Source organism: Equus quagga, chromosome 1 (assembly GCF_021613505.1).
Source record: "Equus quagga isolate Etosha38 chromosome 1, UCLA_HA_Equagga_1.0, whole genome shotgun sequence".
NCBI lineage: Eukaryota > Metazoa > Chordata > Mammalia > Perissodactyla > Equidae > Equus > Equus quagga.
In genome coordinates, this window is record NC_060267.1 from 124,187,377 (window position 1) to 124,212,772 (window position 25,396).

The 25,396-nt window shown below is 41.7% G+C and overlaps 1 protein-coding gene across 6 annotated transcripts in view; it reads right to left on the reverse strand.

The window, feature by feature from the left end:
• ATXN7 (ataxin 7) overlaps positions 1-25,396 on the reverse strand; it is a 130,156-nt gene that overhangs the window by 46,332 nt on the left and 58,428 nt on the right. For 4 of the 6 annotated variants that reach the window (XR_006884996.1, XM_046637590.1, XM_046637598.1 and 1 more), the window contains one exon: positions 4,276-4,380. The exons of 1 other annotated variant lie outside the window; for it this stretch is intronic. Coding sequence is in view for 4 of the 5 variants with exons in the window: in XM_046637590.1 (XP_046493546.1) it covers positions 4,276-4,380 (105 nt within the window). In the remaining variant the exon portion in view is untranslated. Of the gene's footprint in view, positions 1-3,880; positions 3,981-4,275; positions 4,383-25,396 lie in introns of those variants that run through there. One more of the 6 variants, XM_046637627.1, reaches the window with a different exon arrangement.

The window sequence follows — 25,396 nt, forward strand, 5'->3', positions numbered from 1 at the left end:
GATAAGTATTATCTGCTGCTCATCAATTCAGAAGAGTAGTATCACCACCACTAACTGACTTACAAGCCTTGCTGCCATTGTAGCTTCCTTCTCTGTCCTGGCAGCAGTGGTTTTAAAAGAACTGCCTATTGGATTTTGCAGCAACTGCTCATTTGTTCATAAAAGTCACAGATGAATATCAACAATACATGAATTCATAAAAGACTGCCCACACATTTTCACCAATTTCATCAAATGATAAGAAAGGAGAAGCCCTCCCCTGGCAAGTATGGGTTCTTCCTAATACAGTAATAAACAGACTGTAATGGCCACTGAAAAAGATTTTGAATTTGAAAACCTCTTTTTGGTGTTAACTCTAGAAAACAAATATGTAAGAATGGGCCTTCTGGAATTATTAAAAAAAAAAAAGAATGGGTTCCAAAAGTACTTTTTCTTGTTACATCCCCTGTCCCCAAAGACACAAGAGACACTAGCAGCACTGGGAATGGTTCTTCATCGTGAGGACTCTGCCCACTTCTCCTTCCCTCCAGGTGAGTAAGTGTCACTCCCAAACCACTCCAGGGCCATCACGTGCTGCCTCCCTCCACTTAATGCAGTTGCCCCCAACCCCACACACCTACGCAACTCCAAACCTCCTGTTTATTCCATCAGACTTCTCCTTGGCTGCTGCCTCAAACAGGGAACTCCTTCCACACTGCCCAGCCAAATCCCTCTCTCAAAGCACTTGGCCCTCATCTTTCTGCCAGGGATTCTCTTCTCTCTTACACAGCTTTAATATTTCTCTTGCCACTAGATGGACCAAAGCCTCCTCACCCAGTGGTTTTATCTGTTGCATCTCTAGCCTAGCCACAGAAGGCATTTGCGTATGTGAATCTTACATTCACACCTTCTTATTTCCACATCTGAAGTTACCACAATTCCTTTGTCACTCAACAAGTATCTTATTAGAAGACACCAGTGTGTGCTAGGTACTGGTAGAGAAAAAGGGTAGAAACAGAATTTTAAGACATCCTCCCCACTCCCAATACACCGACATTCTAAGAGAGAGACAGAGGAAGATAATCATCTCCATAAAATGTCTGAAACAACTGAATGAAGTGTTTCTCAAAGAGAAGACCAAGAGGGCCCCTTTCTGCCTGAGGAAGGTAACACCTTTAAGTGGGCTTGACCCAAAATGCAGCTATTTTCACACTGCTGTTTCCTCTCTCATCCCCTTCCAATCTACTTTGCCCATGACCATCTGGAAGACCACTAAGACACGTCACTCTGGCGCTAAAAAACCTGCAGCAGGTCTCCACCTCCACATCAAGGCCAGGGGTGCCTGATGAGCACTGAGGCTCTCTGAGCTAGTCCCAGCCTGCCTCTGCACACAGCTCATCCACACATGAGCACATCAGCTCTGGCCAATGGAGACTCTGTGCAGTACATTCCAGACAGCCTGGAATTTCCTGCCTCTGCACTTGCTCACGTCACCCCTGTTGCCAACGTGTGGCCACCAAATATGGCTGTTCAGTGCACAAACTGTGCAGCTGTATGTGGCAGCCCTGTCTATCTCCATCAAAACACTTTCCATTTTAGGGGATTATAGGTAATTTTTAAAAAGTATTTTCTGCATTTTCCACAATGGACATAAATGACAAAAGTTGAGGGAAAAAATTTGCACATGGGAAAAAGAATTCATTATACTCTTTAGAATAGCCAAACATGAAGGCTACTTTCTCTAAGAAGCCCTCTCTAAGTTACTCATCAAGAAGCAATCTGTATTCCTTAGTCTTAAGACTTTGGACTGTTTTATGACTTTACACACGTGCCTTCCTGAATCTACAGCTGTACCTTTACCTCTCTCATACCTAGTATATATCAGGCATCGTATGAGGGGTTTTACTCATGTTGTTTCATTTATTCCTCACTGGAGGTTGCTATTACCATCCCCACATTATAACATTCCCACATTATAAGGAAGCCGAGGTTGAAAAACTTGCTCAAGGCAAAGAACTAACCTATGGTTCCTGCAAGTTTAAATTTAAATCCAATCTAGTCTGGCTTCAAAATCCTTAACTCCAAAATACTTAGCAATTGACTAACTGCCTTTTCTAATACTAGCCTCTGAGAATTGTTCCTTTTTTTTTAAAGATTTTATTTTTCCTTTTTCTCCCCAAAGCCCCTCGGTACATAGTTGTGTATTTTTAGTTGTGGGTCCTTCTAGTTATGGCATGTGGGATGGCACCTCAGCATGGCTTGATGAGTGGTGCCATGTCCACGCCCAGGATCCAAACCAGCGAAACCCTGGGAAGCGAACTTAACTACTCAGCCACTGGGCTGGCCCTGCGTCTGAGAGTCTGAAGCAGGGAGACAATATCTTATTCATCTTTGTACTCACTCTGGTGCCTACCCCAGGTTCTCACCCAGAACCTTTTTATGATTACATAAAAGATTAATTCCTTTGGAAAAAATGGTGGAAGGTTGATTATGATGGTGTGACTCTTAAAACAACTGCTGTCCCGACAGCAAGTCCTGGAGGTTCTAGGTTTAAAAATGTATCTCAAAGCTATGTGGTCTCCAGCTCTCCTGCCCCAACTCAGCCTTAGTCTACTATCTCTTGCCTCTGAACTATTCTCCCTGCTTCTACTCTTCTCCCACAATCTATTCTCAGCAAATCAACCAGTGAGATGGGCCTGCATTGTTATTAGTGTTATTAGTTGAGTGGATTCTGACTCCTAGCGACCCTGTGTACAGCAGACAGGAACACTGCCTGATCTTTTTGTGCCATCCTCTCACCTTCCGGCGCTGTATCAGATAACACTGCCATTCATAGGGTTTTCATAGCCAATATTTTCATAAGTGGGTGGCCAGGCCCTTCTTCCTAGTCTGCCTTAGTCGGGAAGCTCCGCTGAAACCTGTCCACCATGGGTGATGCTGCTGGTATTTGAAATACCGGTGGCATAGCTTTCAGCATCAAGCAACACGCAGTCGCCACACTATGACAACAGACAGACAGGTGGTGGTGTTCCCTGACCGGAAAATGAACCTGTGCTGGGGAAGTGAGAGCGCCAAATCTTAACCACTAGACCCCCAGGGCTGGCTGGGCCTGTCTTACTCCCTTACATAAACCCTTCAATGCTCCCAAACTTCTTCTTACTTGGCCCTACAAGGCTGTGCCTGATCAAGATCCCTGCCTACAAGGCCGTGCCTGATCAAGGTCCCTGCCTACAAGGCCAGACTTCTCCAGTTTTTACTTCCCTTCATTAACTACCTCCAGCCACACTGGCCTTCTGCAGGCCTGGGCACCAGCTCCTCCCTCTGCATCAAGTGCTCTTATTCTAGATTGTCACTTGGGTGGCTCCCTCTAATCACTTAGGACTCAGGTCACCAGGGTCCCTTCCTCAGAGGTTTTGCTTAAACATTCTATCTCAGGTTTGCATTTGTAGTAGTGAGGGAACAACTTGCAGTTATTTAGAAAATATGTCTATTTAGTTTTGCCTGCCTTTCCAGCTAGATTTTAAATTCCATGGAGGTAGGACCCATATTACATCTCCAGTGCCTGAAACAAGGTGGGCACTCAAATACTTCTGAGTTGTTATTGAACTGGCTACAAAACTAAGTTTTATGATCAGAATTTTATCTTAAACACTTTAGGTAGCATTATGACAATACTACCTAAATGCTATCCAAAACCTTATTTGGATTCTTCCACGATTAAACACCCAGATAACAAGCTTGACGCCTAGAAGCCCAGGGATGGCTTAGGGGTTCATGGAACCCCTGAAGTCACAATGCCTCCTTCTAAGTACATGTGCATTTTGATGGGGAAAATGTCAGAGCTTCACCATATTCATAAATTAGAACATAGATCAAGACAGACTTAGAACTACTGAACAACCTGGAAGTTTCAAAGTCACATTTCCTTTAAAACAGCCATGTCTCCATACTTTGTATGTTATGTATAGCTTTGCCATCCACTAAATTCACAGCCATGGGATCTAGAAGGAAACAAACGTTTTACTATACTGACGCAATATTTCAAAAGCAATTTTATAAAATACATTTTTCCCTGTCTAATTTCAATAAAAATCAGAAAATGCACATCACTTACAATAAAATTCAGAAAAAAAACCCCAACATCTGACAGGCATTAACCCATTCGACGAATTAGAAAGCCTGCTTCCTGACAGGGGGAGGGATATTATATCCTGCCTGTGATGTCACTGGCCTTCAGTTTAACCCTGCTTTACCCTGTACCCTCTAATAATGATTTTTAAATGGTTAAGCACTTACCATAATGTGATTGAAATGCCTGCGGTTTGACAACCTGATTACAGTCGTTACACACCACCAAGTAGAAATCATCGTGGGCGGGACAGAGACCAAATATTGGCATGTCTGCAACAGAGAAAGAAAGCATCACTTGCTCATCTGGTTCTGATGAACACGAAACCATTTAGGGTGGTGATACTTTCTAGAGGAGCTGCCTTTTGATGAGGTGCACCAGGACAAATGTTACTCTAGGTTAAAAGTAACTGATGTGGCACATCATGACTATTAAGAGAGAAAGCAAATCAGTCAGGCTTACAGAAACACCTATTACAAAGGGTTAAAATAAAATGCACCAAAAATCATTAGCATGAGGACAAATAGACAAATCTATTAAAATACAAACAATGAATATATTCACACAAGAAAGCAACTTTAGATGAACTTTACCAAGGGTTATGGGGAAGAATCTGCAACCACATACAATGCTTAGCAATTCACAAAGCTGAACCATCTAATGGTTTTATTTGTTTAACTATGCATTCTATTCCGGCCATCTGGTCTCTGAGTTCTATGGAACAGTTAAGAAAGGAAGCAGAGGTTTCACTGAAGAGTAAAACTGCTGGTTTCATCAGCATGTAATACAAAGAAAATTATTTTTATACTCTTTTTTCAGGTCACAACAACTTCTAGTCCTTTTGCTTACATACTGATGCAAGTGGACAGATGGAACCTCAGTACACACACAGTATTTCATATATTAATCTCGGCTACTAGAATAGGGTAAGATACAAGTTGGATTTTTTATAGTAAGAAGTTAACTTAAAACACAAATGTGAAACGAAACTATCTGCATAGACATGAAAACTGAAAGTAACTTGATAGCTGATAATATATGGTTAACTAAAAAGTCCTACCATGAACAATTAATTATTAACAACAATGCAGGGAACAGAGCTAACAGTTCAGATCCAGAATCTAAATCTTTTAAATATTTCAAAATTGGTGATTTTAAACAAGTATTTTACACTATGCACTACCTGGAATATCTGCAATGGACAGATAATTAGCACATTTCAATTAGGCAAATATTTTGGTAGACCAAATACCAAGTTTAAAGGAGGGGAAAAAAGATCCAAAAAGCTAATTAGCATCTGCTTTCTTTCCTGTAAAATTTAATTTCACACTTTCTCCAGCTTGGGTGTTCTTAGTGGTTTTAAAGGAAAAAGAAAATGCCCAGAGGAGATGTCAAGTAATGATAATCTCTAAAATATCAAATTACTGATCTAATGTCTACACAAGGTTATAGCTCAGATTTTCTTAAACAGTTTCTATTACACTGAACTTCACAGATAGCTAGCTATAAATCTGAAATATACCAGGGACCAACCTGATTCTGGGATGTGGTAGCAGCATTGAGCAGTTTCTATGTGCTATGATCTCATTCTATCCTCGCATCGCTGAGGCAGATATCAGTATGACCTCACTCTAAAGAGGAGGAAACTGATCCACAGAGAGATGAAGTACTTTGTCTAAGTCAAGAGCTGAGATTGATTCTGACTCATAATGATGGCTTGAATTTGGGTCCTTGAAGACCAGAGGAATATGATTTCTAGAAATTCCTTCCAGATTCCAACTTCAATAAGTTAGAATGTCAGGGCTGAACACCTTTGGCTGCATAAACTGATTAGACAAACATAAGAAGCTTCTAGTAGACTGCTGACTTCTGTGACTAAGCTTAATAATTTAATGAAAAGTAAGAGCCAAACAATGTGCTATTTTCCTTGAGAGCATGCCCACATTGAGTTAAAAATAGTACATGTGGGGGAAAGAGAAAGGTTATATCCATACAATGATCAACATGTAATAAGCCATTTTCTATGGCTACAGTTTCTTGCCATGACATTTCATTAATAAAAATAAAAATTTAGGAGCCTGCCTGGTAGTGGAGTGGTTAAGTTCATGCACTCCACTTCAGTGGCTGGGGGTGTGTGGGTCTGGATCCTGGCCATGGACCTACACACCACTCATCAAGCCATGCTGTGGTGGCGTCCCACACACAAAAACAGAGCAAGATTGGCACAGATGTTACTCAGGGACAATCTTCCTCACCAAAAAAAGAAAAGAAAAGAAAGAAAGTAAATTAAAAAATAAATTTAAAAAAATTTAAAGTAGTTTACGTTAAACTACTTTAAATTCCATATATACCTGTGCTAAACACCTCCAATACAGGACAATTAAAAAGGAAAATCTGAATTCCAGAAACAGTGTAACATTCATAATTTACAACTGGAAAGCATGAAATTCCTATGAATATCAAATCAACAGTTTGATTAATGAATCAACTCAATTAGTTTTATTCATTAAACAGTAGTTAAAACAGCATTAAATTAAGAGGTCTCATTTTAGATTTAGGCCTCTGCCATGTGCTGGTTTTTGTGGTTTCCCACAGCACTCAATATCAAACAATGCTGTTTAAAATATATGACTTTGCCAGATATGAGATATTTCTGGGGACTAGCCCCCTGACCCTTTTATAAATAGTGCAATCTAAAAAAATTAAAAACTATACCAATCCTTTTAAGTAATAAGAATTCAATTGACCACAATGATATTTATATAGAAAACTGTTCTTTCTTTGCTTTGATTCCTTTGATCCTTTTGTGAGACTTAGAAACACTAATAAAACTGAGAGAGTAGGGGTCATTCTGTAAGGGATTAGGAATCTATACTTCTGTAAAAAGTTCAATAGCCTCAAAACTTCAGATGATCTGCAACTGATGATGACAGTAATGATGCTAATCATAATGATAAACAGTTGGCATTTACAGAGAGACTACTATGTGCCAGGACCGGTGCTAAGCACTTTTTATATGGTTCATTTATATGGTACAATATAACACTCATTTTACTGATGGACATGTGAACTTTCTAACATCACCCAGCAAGAAAGCATAACCAGGACTCAAACTCAGGTTTGCATTATTTGCGAGTTCAGTTCTTAATCTTCTCACTAGCATATCACACCTCCCTAAAAAGCCTGCATATGTGTGCGTGCACACACACACAATTCCCGTGGAAAGAAAGATGGTATACTTAAATCCAGTTGATGCCTCCCTATGAAATCAAGTTCCTGTTATGAAAATCTACAGAAACTTTAATTTTAGCTTTCTAAATTCTTTATTTTCAGATATCCATATTTGGAAGTAAGCCAGAGGATACAAAATAATTTAAATGTCTTCTTCAGCAGAAAAAAAGATAAAGGAGTTCTATAACCTTTTTCTGCACTGGGACATTCCAGAAGCCCTAGCAACAGGAAAAGAGTGTGGAATGTTGTGGCAACAGAGAAAATGAAATATTTTTTGTGAGAGACAGTATGTAGGTTTCTGAATATTTTTAAAGCTAATGTTCACAATCAGCCCATGTACAAATTAATATATGGAACTTGCCCAAATGTAAAGCTTGATTGACAACAGAAAATAAAAGAGTTGATAAAAATGAGTTCCTACTGAATTAACAAAAAAAAAATGTTTACAAGATACACTTTAAATATGCAACTTAAACCACTATATACTTCAAAATAATGAAAAGTTTTAAAACTGTACTTGACCCCATGGACTCTGAACTAATTTGAAAGAATGAATTTTATTGCATGTAAGCCCTAAATCTTTCTCAGGATTCAGGTCACCCCGATCTCCCAATTATGAAGTGGTCCAGCATCCACATCTAGGCCATTGTGTACTTTGGAGACCCCAGGCCTGCACAGTAGGAGAGATTGGGTTTAAGTACATGGGCACGTGAGCACATGTGTGCAGAAACTCCACAATCACAGAAGGAATGAAGGCTCTCTCCTTGAAACCAGACCCTGAACAGGAGCGAACGTATTCAATTACTTTGGTGCTGCTATCCCCATTCGGAGGTCTGTACCCAACAACAAAAGTTGAGGGTTGTAGCAAAGCATTTCACCTTTGCAGTATCCCAGGTGTCTCCCTTCTCCCACAGTCCCAAACGTCTACATGCCAATGACTCCCACGTTTCCATCTCTAGACCAGATGGCTCCCGAGCTGTCTAGACTCACATATCCAACTGCCTACTAGACATTCCCATCTGGATGGCTTATATACATCTCAAATGGAACAAGCGTGCCCAAGAGAACTTCACTTCCCACTCTGTCCTGTTCCCCACCCCCAAAAACCTTTTTGGGTAAATGATAGCACTCATGCCCCCAATTGCTCAAACTAAAAACCCAGATATCATCTCTGACTCTTCTTTCCCTCATCACATCCAGGCCACCAGCGGGTCTAGTCAGCTCTACTCTAAAACCTGTCCAGTTCTCTCTGTTATCTAGGCCACTGCTCTAAGAGCCTGACACCACCACCTTCTGATGGACTATGGAAGAGTCTCCTAAGTGCTCTACAACTGCTTCCATATAGCTGCCACGGTGAATCTCTGAAGTCCTCCACAGATCCCGTCATTACTGTTAACATTTCTCCAGTGGCTACCCACTCGTCTCAGAGCAGAATCCCAGCCTTTACCGTAACCCCCAAAGCCCTGCCAGATGTTCATCTAGCTCCCTCATCGCCCTCTCACTATGTTCTCTTATTCCCTGCTCCTCTCTCCTTGGCCCACTCTGCCCCAGGCACAATGACCTCCACTCTCTCCTTAGACCCAGAAAGATCTCTCACCCAGGCTTGGTGCATTCTTACACATCAGGTCGTGGCTCAGGTGTCATCTCTTCAAAGGGCTGCCCTTTCCCCATCCTCAATTAGTTATTCTGTATCACAGGTATTTAAGCAGAGTGGCTAACAGTGAGTCACTCCCTACCACTCTGAATCCAATGAGACCTTGGGCAAGTTCTATAATGCTTTGAACTTCAGTCTCTTCATCTGTCAAATGGTGATGATCACAATACCTAATTTACCTGGCACTTCACAAGGTAGAAAGATTAAGAAAGTTAATACAGGGGCTGGCCTGGTGGCATAGTGGTTAAATTCACGCTATCTGCTTCAGCAGGCCCGGGTTCACAGGTTTGGATCCCGCATGCAGACCTAGCACCAGTCGTCAGCCATGCTGTGGTGGAATCCCACATAAAATAGAGGAAGATTGGCACAGATGTTAGCTCAGGGAGGGAGGAAAGGAACAAAGGAGGGAAGGAAGAAAGGAGGAAGAGAGAGAGGGAGGGAGGGAGGGAGGGAGGGAGGAAGGAAGGAAGGAAGGAAGGAAGACAGAAAGACAGACAGACAGACAGAAAATTAATACATGCAAAGCCCTGGAAGGCCCTAGGAAGTACACACTCAACATCATCCCACAACCTGTGAGATGAGTTATGCATCCCCATTGTATTGATCAGGAAACTAAGGCACACAGACACTGAGATCTAACAAGCTAGGAAGTGGCAGAGTCAAAATTTGAACCCAGGCCTGTTGGGCTCACAAGCCCAGGCAATTCCCAACATTCTTCCAGAAACTCTGCCGGAATCTTGCGCCTCCATGACACTCCCACTGCCAATGCCCAGAGCTCAGGGCCTGCTGGCCTCTACACACCACGACAGATCTCCTAACAGGTCCAGAGTTTCTACCTTCTTTAGCCTTCTCCACTCTGCTGCCAAAGCCACCGACCTACAAAGCAATGATGCCGTTTCTCTCCCTGAAGACCTCTGCTGGCTCCAAAGTGGGGCTTGGACCCCTGACCTACCTCTCTGTAAGCAAGGCCCTAGCATTCTGGCTCTTCCCATCTCTCCAGTCTGAGTCAACCTGCTCCAGTCTCAAGACTGTCTCAGCCTTCTCAGAACCTGCTGTGTTCTCCCACAATCCTACCTCTTGACCAGAAGAGTTCCTGTAGCAGGGAAAGCTTTTCCTTCTTCTTTCTGGAGTTCCCACCATTCAACAAGAACCAGCTCCAATGGCCTTTCTGCTTTGCTCTCACTTACACCATTCATACCTCCATTATAGTCCTTCACTCACTGATTTATCATGTATGGATGGTAATTTATAAGTGGACATCTCTGAAGCCCTGTCTGATGGCAGACCCCTTGTCTTACCTGGCACAGATCCTGAGAAGTGAGCTCTCACTGCATGTCTGTGAAGTAATGACTGGCATTTGGAACTCTTCTGTAGCTTCCAGTTAAAACATTAAAAACTAAGATCCCTGACCTGGCCCACAAGGCCCTGAATAACCTGGACTTGCCTCTCTCCCCACTAGATCTCTGCAGCTTGCCCCTCTGGTCTTTGTTTTGTTCCTAGAGCACACCATACTCTCTCCTATCACAGTACCCTGGCACTTGCTATTCCATCTGCCTGGATCTTGCTTCCGCCAGATCTGTACCTGGCTTGTTGCTTCACTTCATTGTGTCTCAGCCTCAATCTCACTTCCTTGGAGACTTGGCTAGGCAGGACCCTGTTACATGTTCTCAGAGCACTGGCTTAGCCTTGTCACACAGCACCATCCTCTGTTTCTAAGTATCCATCTAGCTCTGTGGGCCTTAATCTCTTCCCGCTAAACTAAGTTCCACATTTGTCTTGTTTTCTCCTCTAGTGACAGAGCCTAATAACATCTAACTTGACAGATAGGAAGCAGCAAATGACTATGTGTTAAATGTTGTTTGATGGATCATAACTGCAGAGTTACAATTGTTCCTTTATGTCATTTAATGACATACAGTCATCCTCTAGAATTGGGTATGCCCAGTGAGACAGAAGTTCAAGGGTGAGAAGGCTTCCCTTGAACACACGATCCTATTCCTAGTGGGAGTTTCCAGTAAAATTTCATGTTTCAGGGTCTGATTGTCTAACATGCATATTGGCCAATTCTCTTTTGCTAGTGTGTGCAGTTCAGTAACTAAGAGCAGTTCTGCAGTCAGACTACTTGGATTCAAGTCCCCTATTCTTCCTCTTACTAGCTACGTGAACATGGTTAAGTTATTGAACCTCTCTGAACTTCAGTTTCCTCATCTGTAAAATACAGTTAACAGGACCTATATTTTATAGTGTTGTTGTGAGGATTAAATGAACTAATCCATGGAAAGCACTCAGTTCTGAGCACATAGCAAACACTCAATAAATGTTAGCAAAAGAAATAAAAAGAAAATATATGCACTAGAAATGTCAGCTGCAACGGCCCCAGCTCTCACCAATTCAACTCGCAGGAAAGATATATACGCCAAAGAGCAACTGACTATTTTACATTGTGAGCCTAACTCTTAAGGAGTCTTGTGCTCAAACTGCTGAAGATACACTCCTCCCTGTAAGCAATGAAAGGCAGGGGAGTAGCAGAGGAGATTGGCTGGGGTTCCCCCTGCAGAGAATCAGGGCCCATGCTTTGCAGTTTAAGCTCTACCATGCAAGCCAGGGAGAACCCAACCAAGATCTTAAGCAAGGAAGAAACATGATGCAAAAGGTCACTCTGGCATGAGTGTGCATCGACTTATGTAAAGGGGGGAAAGTGGTCCTCAAGGGCTGATGCAAAAGTCAGAGTGAGGCAGGAAGTTCCTGTGTGATGAAGATGGGGGAAACTAGACTGAAGACATGCTCTCAAGGACCCTGCAGAGAGCTCAGGAGATGGTGGATGGAGGGTGAAGCAGAGGGAAGAAAAGCTAAACAGGGGTCGACAGTTTCTTGCTGCTTCATTGCAGCTAATGTGGATGCATGAATGGTGGGAGACACAGATGAAAGAACTTAGTTTGCTAAGGCAATGGTGCCTAGCAGTTAAAAGCACAAACCTCTGGAGCCAGACCGGCTGTGTTCAAATCCCAGCCCTGTCACTTACTAGCCTTTACTTCAGTTTCCTGACCTACAAATGGGTAAAGTAATAGTACCCACCTCAGAGGTTGTTGGGAGGACTAATGAACATACATAAAATGCTTAGAACAGTGCAAATTACTTTGTAAATGTGAGCTTTTATCATCTTCCCCATCACTGTCCTCCAGTCTTCTTTTTTTTGAGGAAGACTGGCCTGAGCTAACATCTGCCAATTCTCCTATTTTTGCTGAGGAAGGTTGGCCCTGAGCTAACATCTGTGCCCATCTTTCTCTACCTTATATGTGTGATGCCTCCCACAGCATGGCTTGATGAGTGGTGCATAGGTCCATCCCTGGCATCCAAACTGTGAGCCCCAGGCCACCAAAACAGAGTGCACAAACTTAACCACTACACTACCGGCCGGCCACTGTCCTCTGGTCTTTGATCTAAACAGCACTGTGCTCCCCTCTGTGTATTCCACTTCCCCACCCACATACAGTAACCAGTGATATTTTAAATCACAAATGTTACCTGGTCTGATTAAACCCCTTAGTGGTCCTCCAATGTAGTCAGAATGAAAACCAACATTTAGAAAGCCCTGTACGAGGGAACCAAACCCGGGCCACCAAAGTGGAGTGCACCGAACTTAACCACTAGGCCACCAGGGCTGGCCAGTCTAACTCTCTTCTGACTACTGTTTGCATGGTCTATCTTTCCATTAACTTTCAACTTATTTCTGACGTTGAATCTGAAGTATGCCTCTTACTGACAGCATATTGTTGGATCATGATTTTTTTTGAGGAGGAGGATTAGCCCTGAGCTTACATCCATGCCCATCTTCCTCTACTTTATATGTGGGACACCTGCCACAGCATGGCTTAATAAGGGGTGTGTAGGTCTGTGCCCGGGATTTGAACCAGCAAACCCGAGAACCCTGGGCCACCGAAGCCATGTGCGTGAACTTAACTACTATGCCACCGGGCTGGCCCTAGATCACGATTTTTTTTAATCCACTCTGTTCACTTCTGCCTGCCGAATAACGTTTAGTCTATTTACATTTAATGTAACTACTGATGAGGTAGGACTTATGTCTCTGATTTTGCTATTTGTTTTCTATACGTATTGTCTGTTTTTGTTCCTCTATTCTATTACTGCCTCCGTTTGTGTTAAATTGAGTATACAAGTATACCTTTTTAATTCCTCTTTTTTCTTTTACCTTTCTCCCCCCCTTAAGTTATTTTCTTAATGATTGTCCTGGAGTTACAATTAACATCTTCAAACAATGTAGGGTTTGAATAAAACCAACTTAATTTCAACAGTATACAAAAGCTTTGCTTTGACATGGCTCCATTTTGTGCTTTTTTTCCTCTGCATATGGACCATGTCTTGCTGTTTCTTTGCTTGTCTTATAATTCTTTGTTGAAAATTGGACATTTTAAGTAATATAATGTGGCAACTCTGGAAACTAGATCCACCTGTCCTTTTCGTTTGTTTAAGTGATCTACTGGTCTAATTGTGTAAAGTCTGTATTCTTTGTTCTGTGTGGTTAAGTCAAGTCTCTGCTTGGTAAGCTCATTATTGGACAGGGATTTCCTTAAATATCCTGAACCAATAAGTCTCCCAGCCTTTGCTGAGAGGCTCTGTGTGTATGTTGGCACATGCCTTCAATGTTCTAGCAAGCAGTTGATAATTCTGTCTGAGTCTTCACTTCCTGCTTGCATAGAGCCTCAAGGTCAGTCAGAGGGGAGAGATTAGGGCTTTCCCAGGTCATTCTTGGGCATGTGTATAGCGACATATCTATCTATCTATATATATATCTATATATATACACACACACACACACACAAACATACACATACATGTGGTTTTCTAGATTCCCAGGAATAGCGTTGGAGTTCTTTAAAGTTCTCAACTGACATCTCATTCCCCAGTGTTTCCTATTTGGTTTTTTGGTCAGCCTCTTGCTAGCCTCAAGTGGTATCAGCACTTCAGACCAACAGCAATGTTCAATAATTGCCACTAATTGTTTTTGACAAACACCCTAGGGATAGGGCACAGAGTGGGCTCCGAGCCAGCTCAAATAAAGCCAAGTTTTGCGAATAGAACTTTTTAGGGACGTACTACACTGGAGATAGGGCTTTGAGGGGACCCAAACTCATTCTGTCCCCTCTGGTGGCTTCTAAGTAGCTGGTTTTCACAGCTACCATAGTTGTCAGACTACTGGTTTTCAAAGTTAATGTAGAGCTTAGGGGAGGGGGAGGCGGGCAGGGAGAAATAGGGTGAGTTAAAACACCACAGAGTTTTCTGTATTTACGGAGATTCAGTCATTTTTCTTACATAAATGCTCAACAGATCCTGTAAGCTTTTAATTTTCAGAATTCTGAAAAAGTTAATTTTGACATTTCCTGCCAGTATTCTCATTGCTTTTATAGAGGAGATGATTTTCGGAGGTCCTTGCTCCGCTATCTGGAAGTGCTTACTGGAAGTATTTTAATGGAGGGTAATATTATCAGATTGTTTATTATTTTCAACATTGCTTAGACTGCAGTGTGGAAAAGGGAGGTTCATGGTTCAAAAGGAGAAGTGAGACGGCCAATCAGTTGCTGTTTGCAATAGTACGGGTTGGAGACATGGGATAGCTTGGACTTGGGAACAGCAGTGAGATGGCACAGAAAAGATTCAGAGATATTTAGAAGGAACTGTTGACATGACTTAGTAATGGCCTGGATGCAAGGATGGTACAGAGAATGATGCTAAGTTTCCCATCCTGCAGGACAGGATGGATTGGTGGTACCAGTCTCTGAGAAGGAATCCTGGAAGAATGCCAGGTCTGAGAATGAGGATCATACACTTGGGACATCTGAAATCTAGGTGCCTCTGAGATTTCCAAGAAGATACCAAGGAAGCCACCATTTTGAAGACTCTCCCCTAACTTTAGAGAAATGTTTTATAAATCAAGTCCTAAAACATTATGTCTTTCATATGAAAAAACGAAAAGAAAAAAACAGGCAAGGCATATATGTACTAAGCATCAATAATTTAGTCACCCAGGAAATAAAAAATGGTTCCAAGAATGATGAGAACCACACATAAATGTCTTAAACTACTCATTGCTTACACTCAAGTGAATTAAAGCTTTCCCTAAAGGCAGCTTTATTTAAAGAGAAGTTACAGTAAAAATAAAGATCAATCTTCCTTGTGTCTAAAAAGATTCTGTTGCACTCATACATATATGTCAATTTAATGTTCTCATTGATGTCTGTGAAAATAACTCAAATCAATCAGATTTGTTCACGCCTCCACTAGTTCCATAAATACCCTAATGTCTCTCAGTTGACAGCACTTGGTCAGACCTAGGAGACAGGTGGAAATAGGTCAGACTAGGTCCCTGAAGTGCAAACTGTTCTTTTTTTGTCTTAATGCCAACTTCACTGAAAATCATACTTTTTTACTTCTATAATCATTTCCATTAGGCCTCGCTTTATGCAGGAAACTCACTTGTTCTGCCGCTTTTTCTGATCGGGTTTGGGGAGGGACAGATTTGTAAGGGAACACAAGGGGGCAAAGAGGAGTGTTGGCTACTGGTTAATTACTTCTACTCCTAATCTCTCTTATTGTCACAAAGGCTTTTCCTGTTTAAACAGATTAGGTGTTTATTACCACTGGGAAACATTAAAGTATTTCAAGTTTGTTTCGACTGTTAGCTCTTTTACTCATTTCTGTTTCAATAACTAGAAGACCTAATGAGCAATATTTTCACAAGAAAGTTTATGCATTCTCTTATCTCGGTTTTACTTCTTCAGAATTCACAGTTTCACTCCTTGTCCTTCCAGGGGAAACTGGTCAACATACCTGGACAAGGTGCTCAAAGCTCACTTACCACAACCATATGCAAACAGATGTGGTTGGCAGATAACACCCTGCATGGCCACAGTTCAGAGTGATGCCTCAAGTTCAACACCCAATTCTCCCCAGGTGCTTGTTTTTTTGAGTGCTTCTGAAGTAAAAGGTCAGGCAAATGTTTAAAATACAATATACAGTCATGCGTCACTTAACGACAGGATCGACAGGATCCGTTCTGTGAAATGTGTCATTAGGTGATTTTGTGGTTGTGCAAACATCATAGAGTGTGCTGAAGGGGAACAAAATTTGCCACCCCCAAAATGTGTCTCTTTAACATGAGGATTATTTTAGGCTAATTATTTTTAAGAAACAAAAGACTCAGAAAGTTTTTCTCGTTACCTCTCCCTTAACTGCCTAAAAGAATTCAGATAAAAAAACATGTCTCAGGAAGTGAGCTATCACCTTAGTGGCATAACATTAACTAGATGGTAGACAGGGAGGAACCTAGAAAAGCTTGTTTGTTGGGCTTCCCTCTGTTGTCTTCTGTTTTTGTGCGGCCAAACATTTATTTACCAAACATTTGCTCCTTTCCTTCTACCTGTGAATTGCCTTCCTTCCCTTTGAAGTCCCTGACTCTCCCTACCCACAACATGTTCTTTTGTCTTTAGCTGAAGATGGCCTTTAAGGTGAAGGCTTTGACCATTTAGGCGAGTTACTTGCTTTTCATAGGTTTCTCCCCTGCATACATGTTATTAAACTTTTGTTTATTTTTCTCCTGTTAATCTGTCTCATGTCAATTTAATTCTTAGATCAGCCAGAAGAACCTAGAAGGGTAGAGGAAAATTTCTTCCCTCTCTAATACTTACACAAATCTAGACGGTATAACACACTACATACCTAGGCTATACAGTACTAATTTTATGGGACCACAGTTGTATATGTGGTCTGCTGTTGACCAAAAACATTGTTATGAGACGCATGACTGTAACAATAAGAGACACTGTGTCAAACATTTATTGAAAACTTACTGGGCCAGACAGTGTGCTAAGTACTTTACACTCTTTCTTATGTAATCCTAACAACAATGCTGTGATACAGGTACTATTATTAGCCCAAGTTTATAAATGAGGAAATAAGCGTGGAAAGATTACGTAACTGGCCCATAATCACACGGCTGACAAGAGGTGGGGCTGGGGTTAAAGGTTAAATCTAGTTGACTCCAGATCCTAGTTCCTAACCAGCATGCAATGACATGGCACTGGTCACACCGCTTCCCTCCTTCCCCTAACAAGCATTTATTAAGGATCCTAGTAGTGTCACCTCTGGGGAAGAGTAAACTAGAAATATAAAGATTCAGCCCTTACAGAATTGATACAGCTTCTTAGATTATAAAAACTATTTACTTTAAGATACTCACTGGGCAAAACTATTCACATACGTTACTTTATACATAATACTACTTAAAATTCACCATTAGCCTAATACATCCCAAGTACCCTAAATTATGGTATATAAAAAATTACATTGGAAATGATTTTAGTGGGTGGGGGTGGGATCCAAATATGTTTAATAGAGGTACAAAGCATTCAATTATATTTTTAAAACACTAACATGACAATTCACACTTTCTTCCCCCCATTCAACACACTAGGAAGCACTTAAGACAATAGGGAAAAATAACTTTATATGCTAATAAATGGAAACTAACAGAAACCATACTTTTCCCCCACTAAGCGCTTGGTCTATTTTTTAGTTAACATATTTCGGTCCTCCTTCATTTCAGAAAAACAGCCGACACACTGCCTTATTTATGCCTATGCTTATCAGTAATGACATGGCCATATCTCTGCAAACAGTTGGTTAATTAATTTGTACCCCTATCTTCTGGCAGTCTGCCTAGGCAACCAAACAGCAAAAATAATTACACTAGGCTAAAGCGGGAACATTTTCACTCTTCTTTTCAAAATTTCTTACTGTGGGGCCTGTTGCTTTTCCTTAAATGGGTATAAGTTGTAGAACACTTGCAAATCAAATTAAGATCATTAGAAGACAAGAATGTTTCCATTCTTTACTATAGCATAAATATTCAATCAGGAATGAAAGGAGCAGACTAGAACTGACCAACTAGTCAAAGGCACAATGTATGGGCTGAGTAGACTCAGGGATGAAGAAAAATCCAGCTCTATTCCAGAACAGACCTTCATCTTGTTGATTATGTTAGATCTGAGGTTACTCTATCAACAAATATTTACCTAGAACCTACCACAGGCAGTCCCCTACTTTCCTACACAAACCTCTATGTAAGAAAGTCAAACAGGAGATTACCAGGGTCCTGTACTCAGTGCCATAAATCACAAAATTTCTAACTAGATACCACCTGTGAAACTCAGTCTCTGGGATATATTTCTATCACTTCAAAGGTACACACAACAGTCCCTTGATCAGCTTAAGCCCACCTAACATGCAATTGATGTCCCAGCTTTCTGCATGCCTGACGATTTTCATCTGTCTAGATTTTAATAAGGAAGTTCCATTTTAAGAGAGGAACTGGTTGGTTAGCTTCTAAAGTCAGCTGAAGTCATCCTTGAAAATTTCTCAGACACCACATGGAGCCCAACCAGTAAGTCCTACACAGCCAGTTGTATCACTGATGTTAGAACAGATGGCTGTTTCTACCAGATGAAACAGTTTGCTTGTGTTTAGGGGCCTTATTGTATGAAAAACCCCCATGTAATTAAACACCAGAATCACAGGACAATGTGATGCTTACACTTTGAGACACTTGTGGGAACTGAGACCAAATAAAGGAAAAGCAATCAAAAGTCCATGATTATTTGTGTGCTTACTATGTTCAAAGCACTCTTCCAGGATGCCATTATCTTTCAGGATAAGAGCAGTGAGCAATATCTTCTCCTCGTGGAACTTATGCCTTAGTTGATTCACCCCTCCCATTCAAGCACGTTTCAGGGCAACACACATTGAACAACTGGTGAAATTAGCCACACTATTTTTCTGTTTTGTGCCATCGTATAATTTGCCTAAGTTACAAGCATTTATGATGCAACCCTCCTGTAAAAGTTTGAGATACATGTTTCTCACCACCAGTGTCGGAAAACTAGTTTGTACTGTATACTCATCTTTATAGTGAGCAAAATGCAGTAGAACAGTCAAATAACCACTCAAACACACTGCTGAAAGGGCAAAATAGGGACTACTGAAAAAACACTGTTGGCATCGACATCATGTGAGAGTCTGCACTATTCTTCGCCCTGATCTGTATCATGGTCCAAAACCATATGAAAAGCAGTTTAAGGGCATCATCATGGAACCCTGGAAAGTGCAATCTATTCAAATGTTTGAGACTCTGTGCTGAGTACTGGGAAAGAACGGCACGGTCAGACAGCCTCTGCCCATATAGAGCTTCCAAGCCAGGTGTGAAGCCCAGGCATTCACAGAAATACCACACTCCATAACTTCAAAGCTGCCATCAAGTTATGTCAATATAAGCCTTTGGGGAGAAATAAAATAATGTGCCTTTTAACTTTATAACCCATTCTGATTTCAGAAATATTGAAACGAGAAAAAGAGGCATCTTGGAATCAAAGATAGACAGGAATAGTTACTCTGGCACTTTCTGGGTGCTGCTGTGGAACATCAGTAAAATTCAGGATGGGAGGGAGTGCTCCTCTTGGTAGGCACCCAAAAGAATTTAGTTACTGCAGTGCCATAAGAATCTCAATAAGGGATCTCCTCCATAATATGATTTCTAAGGAAGGAGCTAGCACTCTTTCAACAGCATAACACCAGCAACACCAACACTCATTCATTCGAACATTTATCAAGTACCTTCTATGTATTAGACATTGAAGAACATTCCTATATGGCAAGCACTGAGGAGGGACTTTACATATATTAAAGTGGTGGTTCTCAACAGGGGGCAATTTTGCCCTCCAGGGAACACTGGAGAGACATTTTTGGTTGTCACAACTGGAGTGAGTGGTGCTACTGGCATTCGGTGGTAGAGGCCAGAAATGCTGCTAAAGATCCTGTAAAGCACAGGACATTACCCCATAACAAAGAATTATCTGGCCCCAAATATCAGTAACACTGAGGTTGAGAAACCCTGCATTAATTAAAGCAGCCTCAAAATGGTTCTATAGGGGGGACACTATTCTAATCCATGCCTACTTGTGAGGAAACTGAGGCTAGGAGATGTTAAATAACTTGCCCAAGGTCAGCGGGGAAGTGAAGGAGCAGAGACTGTAACCCAGGAAATGTGATGCTGCTGGACAACAAGCATTAACACCCTGGATTACAGGAACCCAGAGAGGAAGTACTTAAAAAACTGAGTCACTAGGACATAACACTTCTCATTTAACCCTCTCTTCTCTCAGTTACCATCCAAAAGTATTCTCTTTCTCTCTCTCCCACAGGTCATTTCTTTCCGAGTGCTCCCCCATCCCATCTTGACGTCTGGAAGGAGGTGTACACAGAGGATGACTGATTTCTGATTTCTCCATCCATTGTTCAAAGAGTGGCTCCCATAAACACAAAGAAAAACATCCCCTGTCCCCAGGAACCCAGAGAACCAGGCAATTCTTTCTCTCTGTGAATTTTCTTCCCAGAAGTGGCGAAACTTCAGCACACAGTACACCAAAGAAGCCAGACTCAATCATAGCCTCCGAGTAGAGAGAAACGAAGAGGCTATGGCAGGTGGGAGAGGCTGCTGGCTGGAAGGCAAATATGAATGGACAGGACACATGGCGGCAGTTTTCAGACTTCCTCAGCTCCTAGAGGAGTTAGTCTCTGGCCTCTCAGTACAAATGCAGTGCCGACCATTAGCTGCAAAGGAGTTAGAGCAAGTGATTCTGAAAATAAGGATGAAACATCAGTAGCTTTTCAAGTGCAAAATTTGTGAATGTATCAACCACCTATCTTCCAATTACCTTTTTTTAAAATTTAAACTGAGGGTTTTATCTTAAAATAAATACTATACAAACTAATACAAAGAAAAATATCAACTAGCCACTCCCTCCAATAGACACCTGAGAGGCATCAACTTCATTATCCCTTCAGAAGGAACATTACCCCCTTCCCAGAAAGGTTCTCAAACTACTCTGCCCAGGTTTATTTCAATACCCAATAAAGAATATCATTTTAACAAGAGTGAGGACAAGGGAGATTACCACAGACACAGGGAAATTATATTTCCTCTTTTTCTGTAAAAGAAAAGTAGCTGAGACTACGCAGTCACTTAACGTTCTGTTCCTTCTTCAACCCCAAATCCTGTACAGTTCATTCATCGTGGACTTTCTCAAGGCAGGTAGGAGACAGCTATTGCCTTTGCTTGAGACTGTGGAGGCCATGGGTGCAGAGCAGATGAACAAAGTCAACAATAAGACGGCAAAAACTGTACCTCAGATTTTGAGTGGATTAAAGAGTGAATATCCTGGATACTTGCTGATTCTCAGATGAAGAACATTATGGTTACCAGGAAGCCTACAATTAATTCTTCCTTTAACAACAACACTTTGAAAGTCAGACTGCATTTTCAAATCAGGGGGCTCTAAGTTTCTACAGATAATTTCAATAGCCCAAAGCTTGGGGAGCAGGAAGACAGGGAAAAAAGTTGGATCCTGCCAGTTCCTTAAGGAGAGACAGACTCCAGAGAAAGGAACTGTGCCCCCAGCCATCATCATACTTTTCTGTCACCTAGATGGACCTCTGACACTTGAAAAGGCGTATTGGAGGGTATTTTGGCATTATCTACTTAAATATACCCTCCATTTGTCTGTTTATTTACAAAACGAGCAGACAAATAGAAATTTCACTAGTGCTAAGAAGCTTGTAAAAAGTATTCCAACTGTAACACTGTTAGTAAAAGCAGCAAAATGGCCATCAGCTTAAATATCCATCTACAGAGGTCGAGTTTAAACCACCATAGTATACTCACAATACAAAATACTACAGGTCGTTTAAAAAAACTTAGGCAGAGCTATACTCGATGTCACGGGAAGATCTCCTTCCGGCTGAACACAAAAAGCACGCTGCAGACATAAAGCTAGACCAGAGGCCCAGGAAGGCTGCCTGAGGAACTAATATGGAAGCTGAGACCTAAGAGATGAGGGTTAATGTTTTTTCTGTTGGGGAAGAGGGTTAGGGGAAAGAAGGGAGCACGGGAGGGGGAAGCGTGTCTGGGGAAAGAGTGTGCATAGAGACAGCAAATAACCAGAAGGGAGGAGCTAAGGAGCAGAGAGGATGTGGTGGGCTCTGGACAAATACAACCTTGTCCATCAGCCACATTAAGTAGTTTTCACTTTACCCTAAGGGCAATGGGAATCAGTGAAGTCAGTTAAGCAAGAGCAAGTCATTTAAGCAATAATAAACACTATCAGATGTGAGTTTCAGAAAGATCACCCTGGCTGCCACCTCATGTCCTGAAGTTTGTCCCTCATTTGCCCTTAATTTATGAACAGGTTCGATTATAAATATCACAAGGTATCATTATGACAAAAAATGATCATCTTCTCAGGCTGGCCCACTTATGGCTCTTAAGCAGCCAGAATACTATATGTTATTAATAAAAACTATAGAAAACAATACTGCTGTGAAAGCATTAATTAAGCAAAACAAAAAATTTACAAACTTAATAGGAAATTAAAACAAAAACTATCTTCAACAGGGGAACTTAAACAAAAAAATCTGCTTTAACTACAAGTGAAATAATAATGGAGACTCGCCACGATCTCATAAAAAGACTCCAGGTATTTTTTTTTCTTTTTTTTGTTTTTGAGGAAGATTAGCCCTGAGCTAACATCTGCTGCCAATCCTCCTCTTTTTGCTGAAAAACCAGCCCTGAGCTAACATCTGTGCTCATTTTCCGCTGCTTTATATATGAGACGCCTACCACAGCATGGTGTGCCAAGCAGTGCCATGTCCGCAGCTGGCATCTGAACCGGCGAACCCGGGGCCGCCAAAGCAGAACGTGCGAACTTAACCGCTGTGCCACCGGGCCAGCCTTGACTCCAGGTATTTTCATTGGTGGTGCTGAACACTATTGGGTCATGAAAGCCTCTGCATATCTGCTGAAAAGTATATTTTCTGCCCCTAGAAAACTGTACTTAGGCAAATACAGACAATATTTTGCAAAAATCTATGAAGGGGTTTAAGGACCTCCACTGCTCAAATAAACTTAGTCTGAGAAGCTCTCATTTCAAAGCCCATGCATTAGTTCTTCATGTGTCTACTTCCACTTCTACCCTTAAGGTTTTTCTTTCCTTTGAGACACGTTTATCACAGCCACAATTTACATCTGTCACCCATGTTATGACATGAGATGGGAGACATTAAAAGAGAGCAGGATTTAATGCTAACTCTTCTCCTGAAGTAAGAGTTAGCAGGGTAGAGGGACAATTTAAAGCGGATGTGGGTGTACAAAGGAGACCACCTAAACCAGAAGAATATAGCCAGGAGCGTTGAAAACAAAGCAAAAAAAAGATATGGCAATGATGTACCTTCTTTCTGAAGAGAAGGCAAGAAGGCCATAAGGGGGGCTGGCCCCGTGGCCAAGTGGTTAAGTTTGCGCACTCCACTGGGGTCGCCCAGGGTTTTGCCCGTTCGGATCCTGGGCGCAAACGTGGCACTGCTCATCAGGTCATGCTGAGGCGGCATCCCACATGCCACAACTAGAAGGACCCACAACTAAAAATATACAACTATATACCAGGGGGCTTTGGGGAGAAAAAGGAAAAATAAAAATAAATCTTAAAAAGAAAAAAAAGGCCATAAGGAAAAAGGAACATTTGATCAGTCCCTCAGTGGCCACAGGCCAGGGATTTGGCGTGTTTTCTGCAGCAAGAGAAAGTCCACGAGTGCCCTCTCTGGTCTTCAAGGGCTCTTCCTTCCTGACACCCTAGTCAAGGCCAGACACCCTATAAACATAGATTTCACATACACTATCCACAGCTATTGCACACAAAACCTTTAACAGAGCTAAGCTACAATTTTGAGTAATTAAGCTTAACGCTTTCCACTTTTTCAGAGGGTTCTTACAAGTAAGTAATAGTAAGAAGATCAGCAGTACAAACAAGAAGTCAGAACTTCCACTAAATATTCCATTGATTCCAGTTTTAAGGGCCGACCTCTTCTAGACCCCTCTGTGTTTCACTTTAATTCCTCAGCAGTTCTTTGAAACAGCACTGCTCTACTCTTCCACGCCCCATAGGGCACTCAATAGCCGTATTTAACAAAACCCACTCACGAGCTCTTACTATGTCTCCACAGAAGTAGTCACCTGCCTAGTGTCTTAAAACTTGGTACAAAAATCCTCAAGCAACAGGGGTATGTTAGAACTCATCCCAAATTTCACACTGTGGGATGTGAAAAACATCAGGTGGCTGTTTTTCCCCACTGGCTCCTGTCTTCATTTGACAGTGTCCAGATAAAGACATAATTAGGGGCAAGGCCTTCCCGGGAAAGCTGGGGAGGGGCTGCAAACTCAGGGGTCTTATTATGAGGTATTTTCATCAGGCAAATAAGAACTTGAGTGATAATGCCAAACCAGTCGCTTGCAAGACATATTCCTTTCTCGTTCCTTATTACCTTTTCATAAAACTGACAGCACTTAAAATTTCCTGGGGATCTGGGAATAAAAATAAAAACTTTTAAAATGGAAGGAAAAGCTATCTCTGAATGGGGCTGCTACATTTTACCGAAATCAACCATTAAAGTTTAATGTCTCAAAGTAATCAGCACTATTTGAAAACCATTAAAATATATATTAAGACCTACTTTTCCTGTAAAACAAACACACAAACTCCGAAGTTATGTCCAATTTAGTCAGAGCCATTTCAAAACCCTAGATTCCTACCCACGGCTATTAAGCAGGTAATTCCCAGTCCCTGTGGATGGCTGAGGAGCTTCTCAGTGACCTCTCCACTGCCTGTTAGTCGCCTCACTGACAAGAGACAATGTGAACCCACTGTGTGCAGAGCAAAGACAGGAGGCTGGGTGGGGCTCTGCGGCCAGGAAGAGCAAGCTGGCCTGGCCTGCAAGCAAACTCCCCTTTGCCTTGTGCCAGTCGTGTCACATGTAGGCAAGACCACAGTAATGCAATATGACCAAAGAAAAGAAAAACATCTGAGGGAAAGTTTTGTTGTTGCTGTAACCTATTTCCCTTTTGGGAAGCACCACCAATAAGACAAGCAGAGATAGGAAACAAAGAATGAGAGGTCAGACCAATCAATTCAGCTACTTAATATCAAGCAGAAAATGGTTTGGTGAGGGAGACAGTAAAAGTTTGTGATTCTGATTTTCTTTCATTTTTTTTTTTTTTTTAAAGATTTTATTTTTCCTTTTTCTCCCCAAAGCCCCCTGGTACATAGTTGTGTATTTTTAGTTGTGGGTCCTTCCAGTTGTGGCATGTGGGACACCACCTCAGCGTGGCCCGATGAGCAGTGCCATGTTCATGCCCAGGATTTGAACAGGCAAAAACCTCAGCCGCCGCAGCAGAGCGCACGAACTTAACCACTCGGCCACAGGGCCGGCCCCTATGATTCTGATTTTCA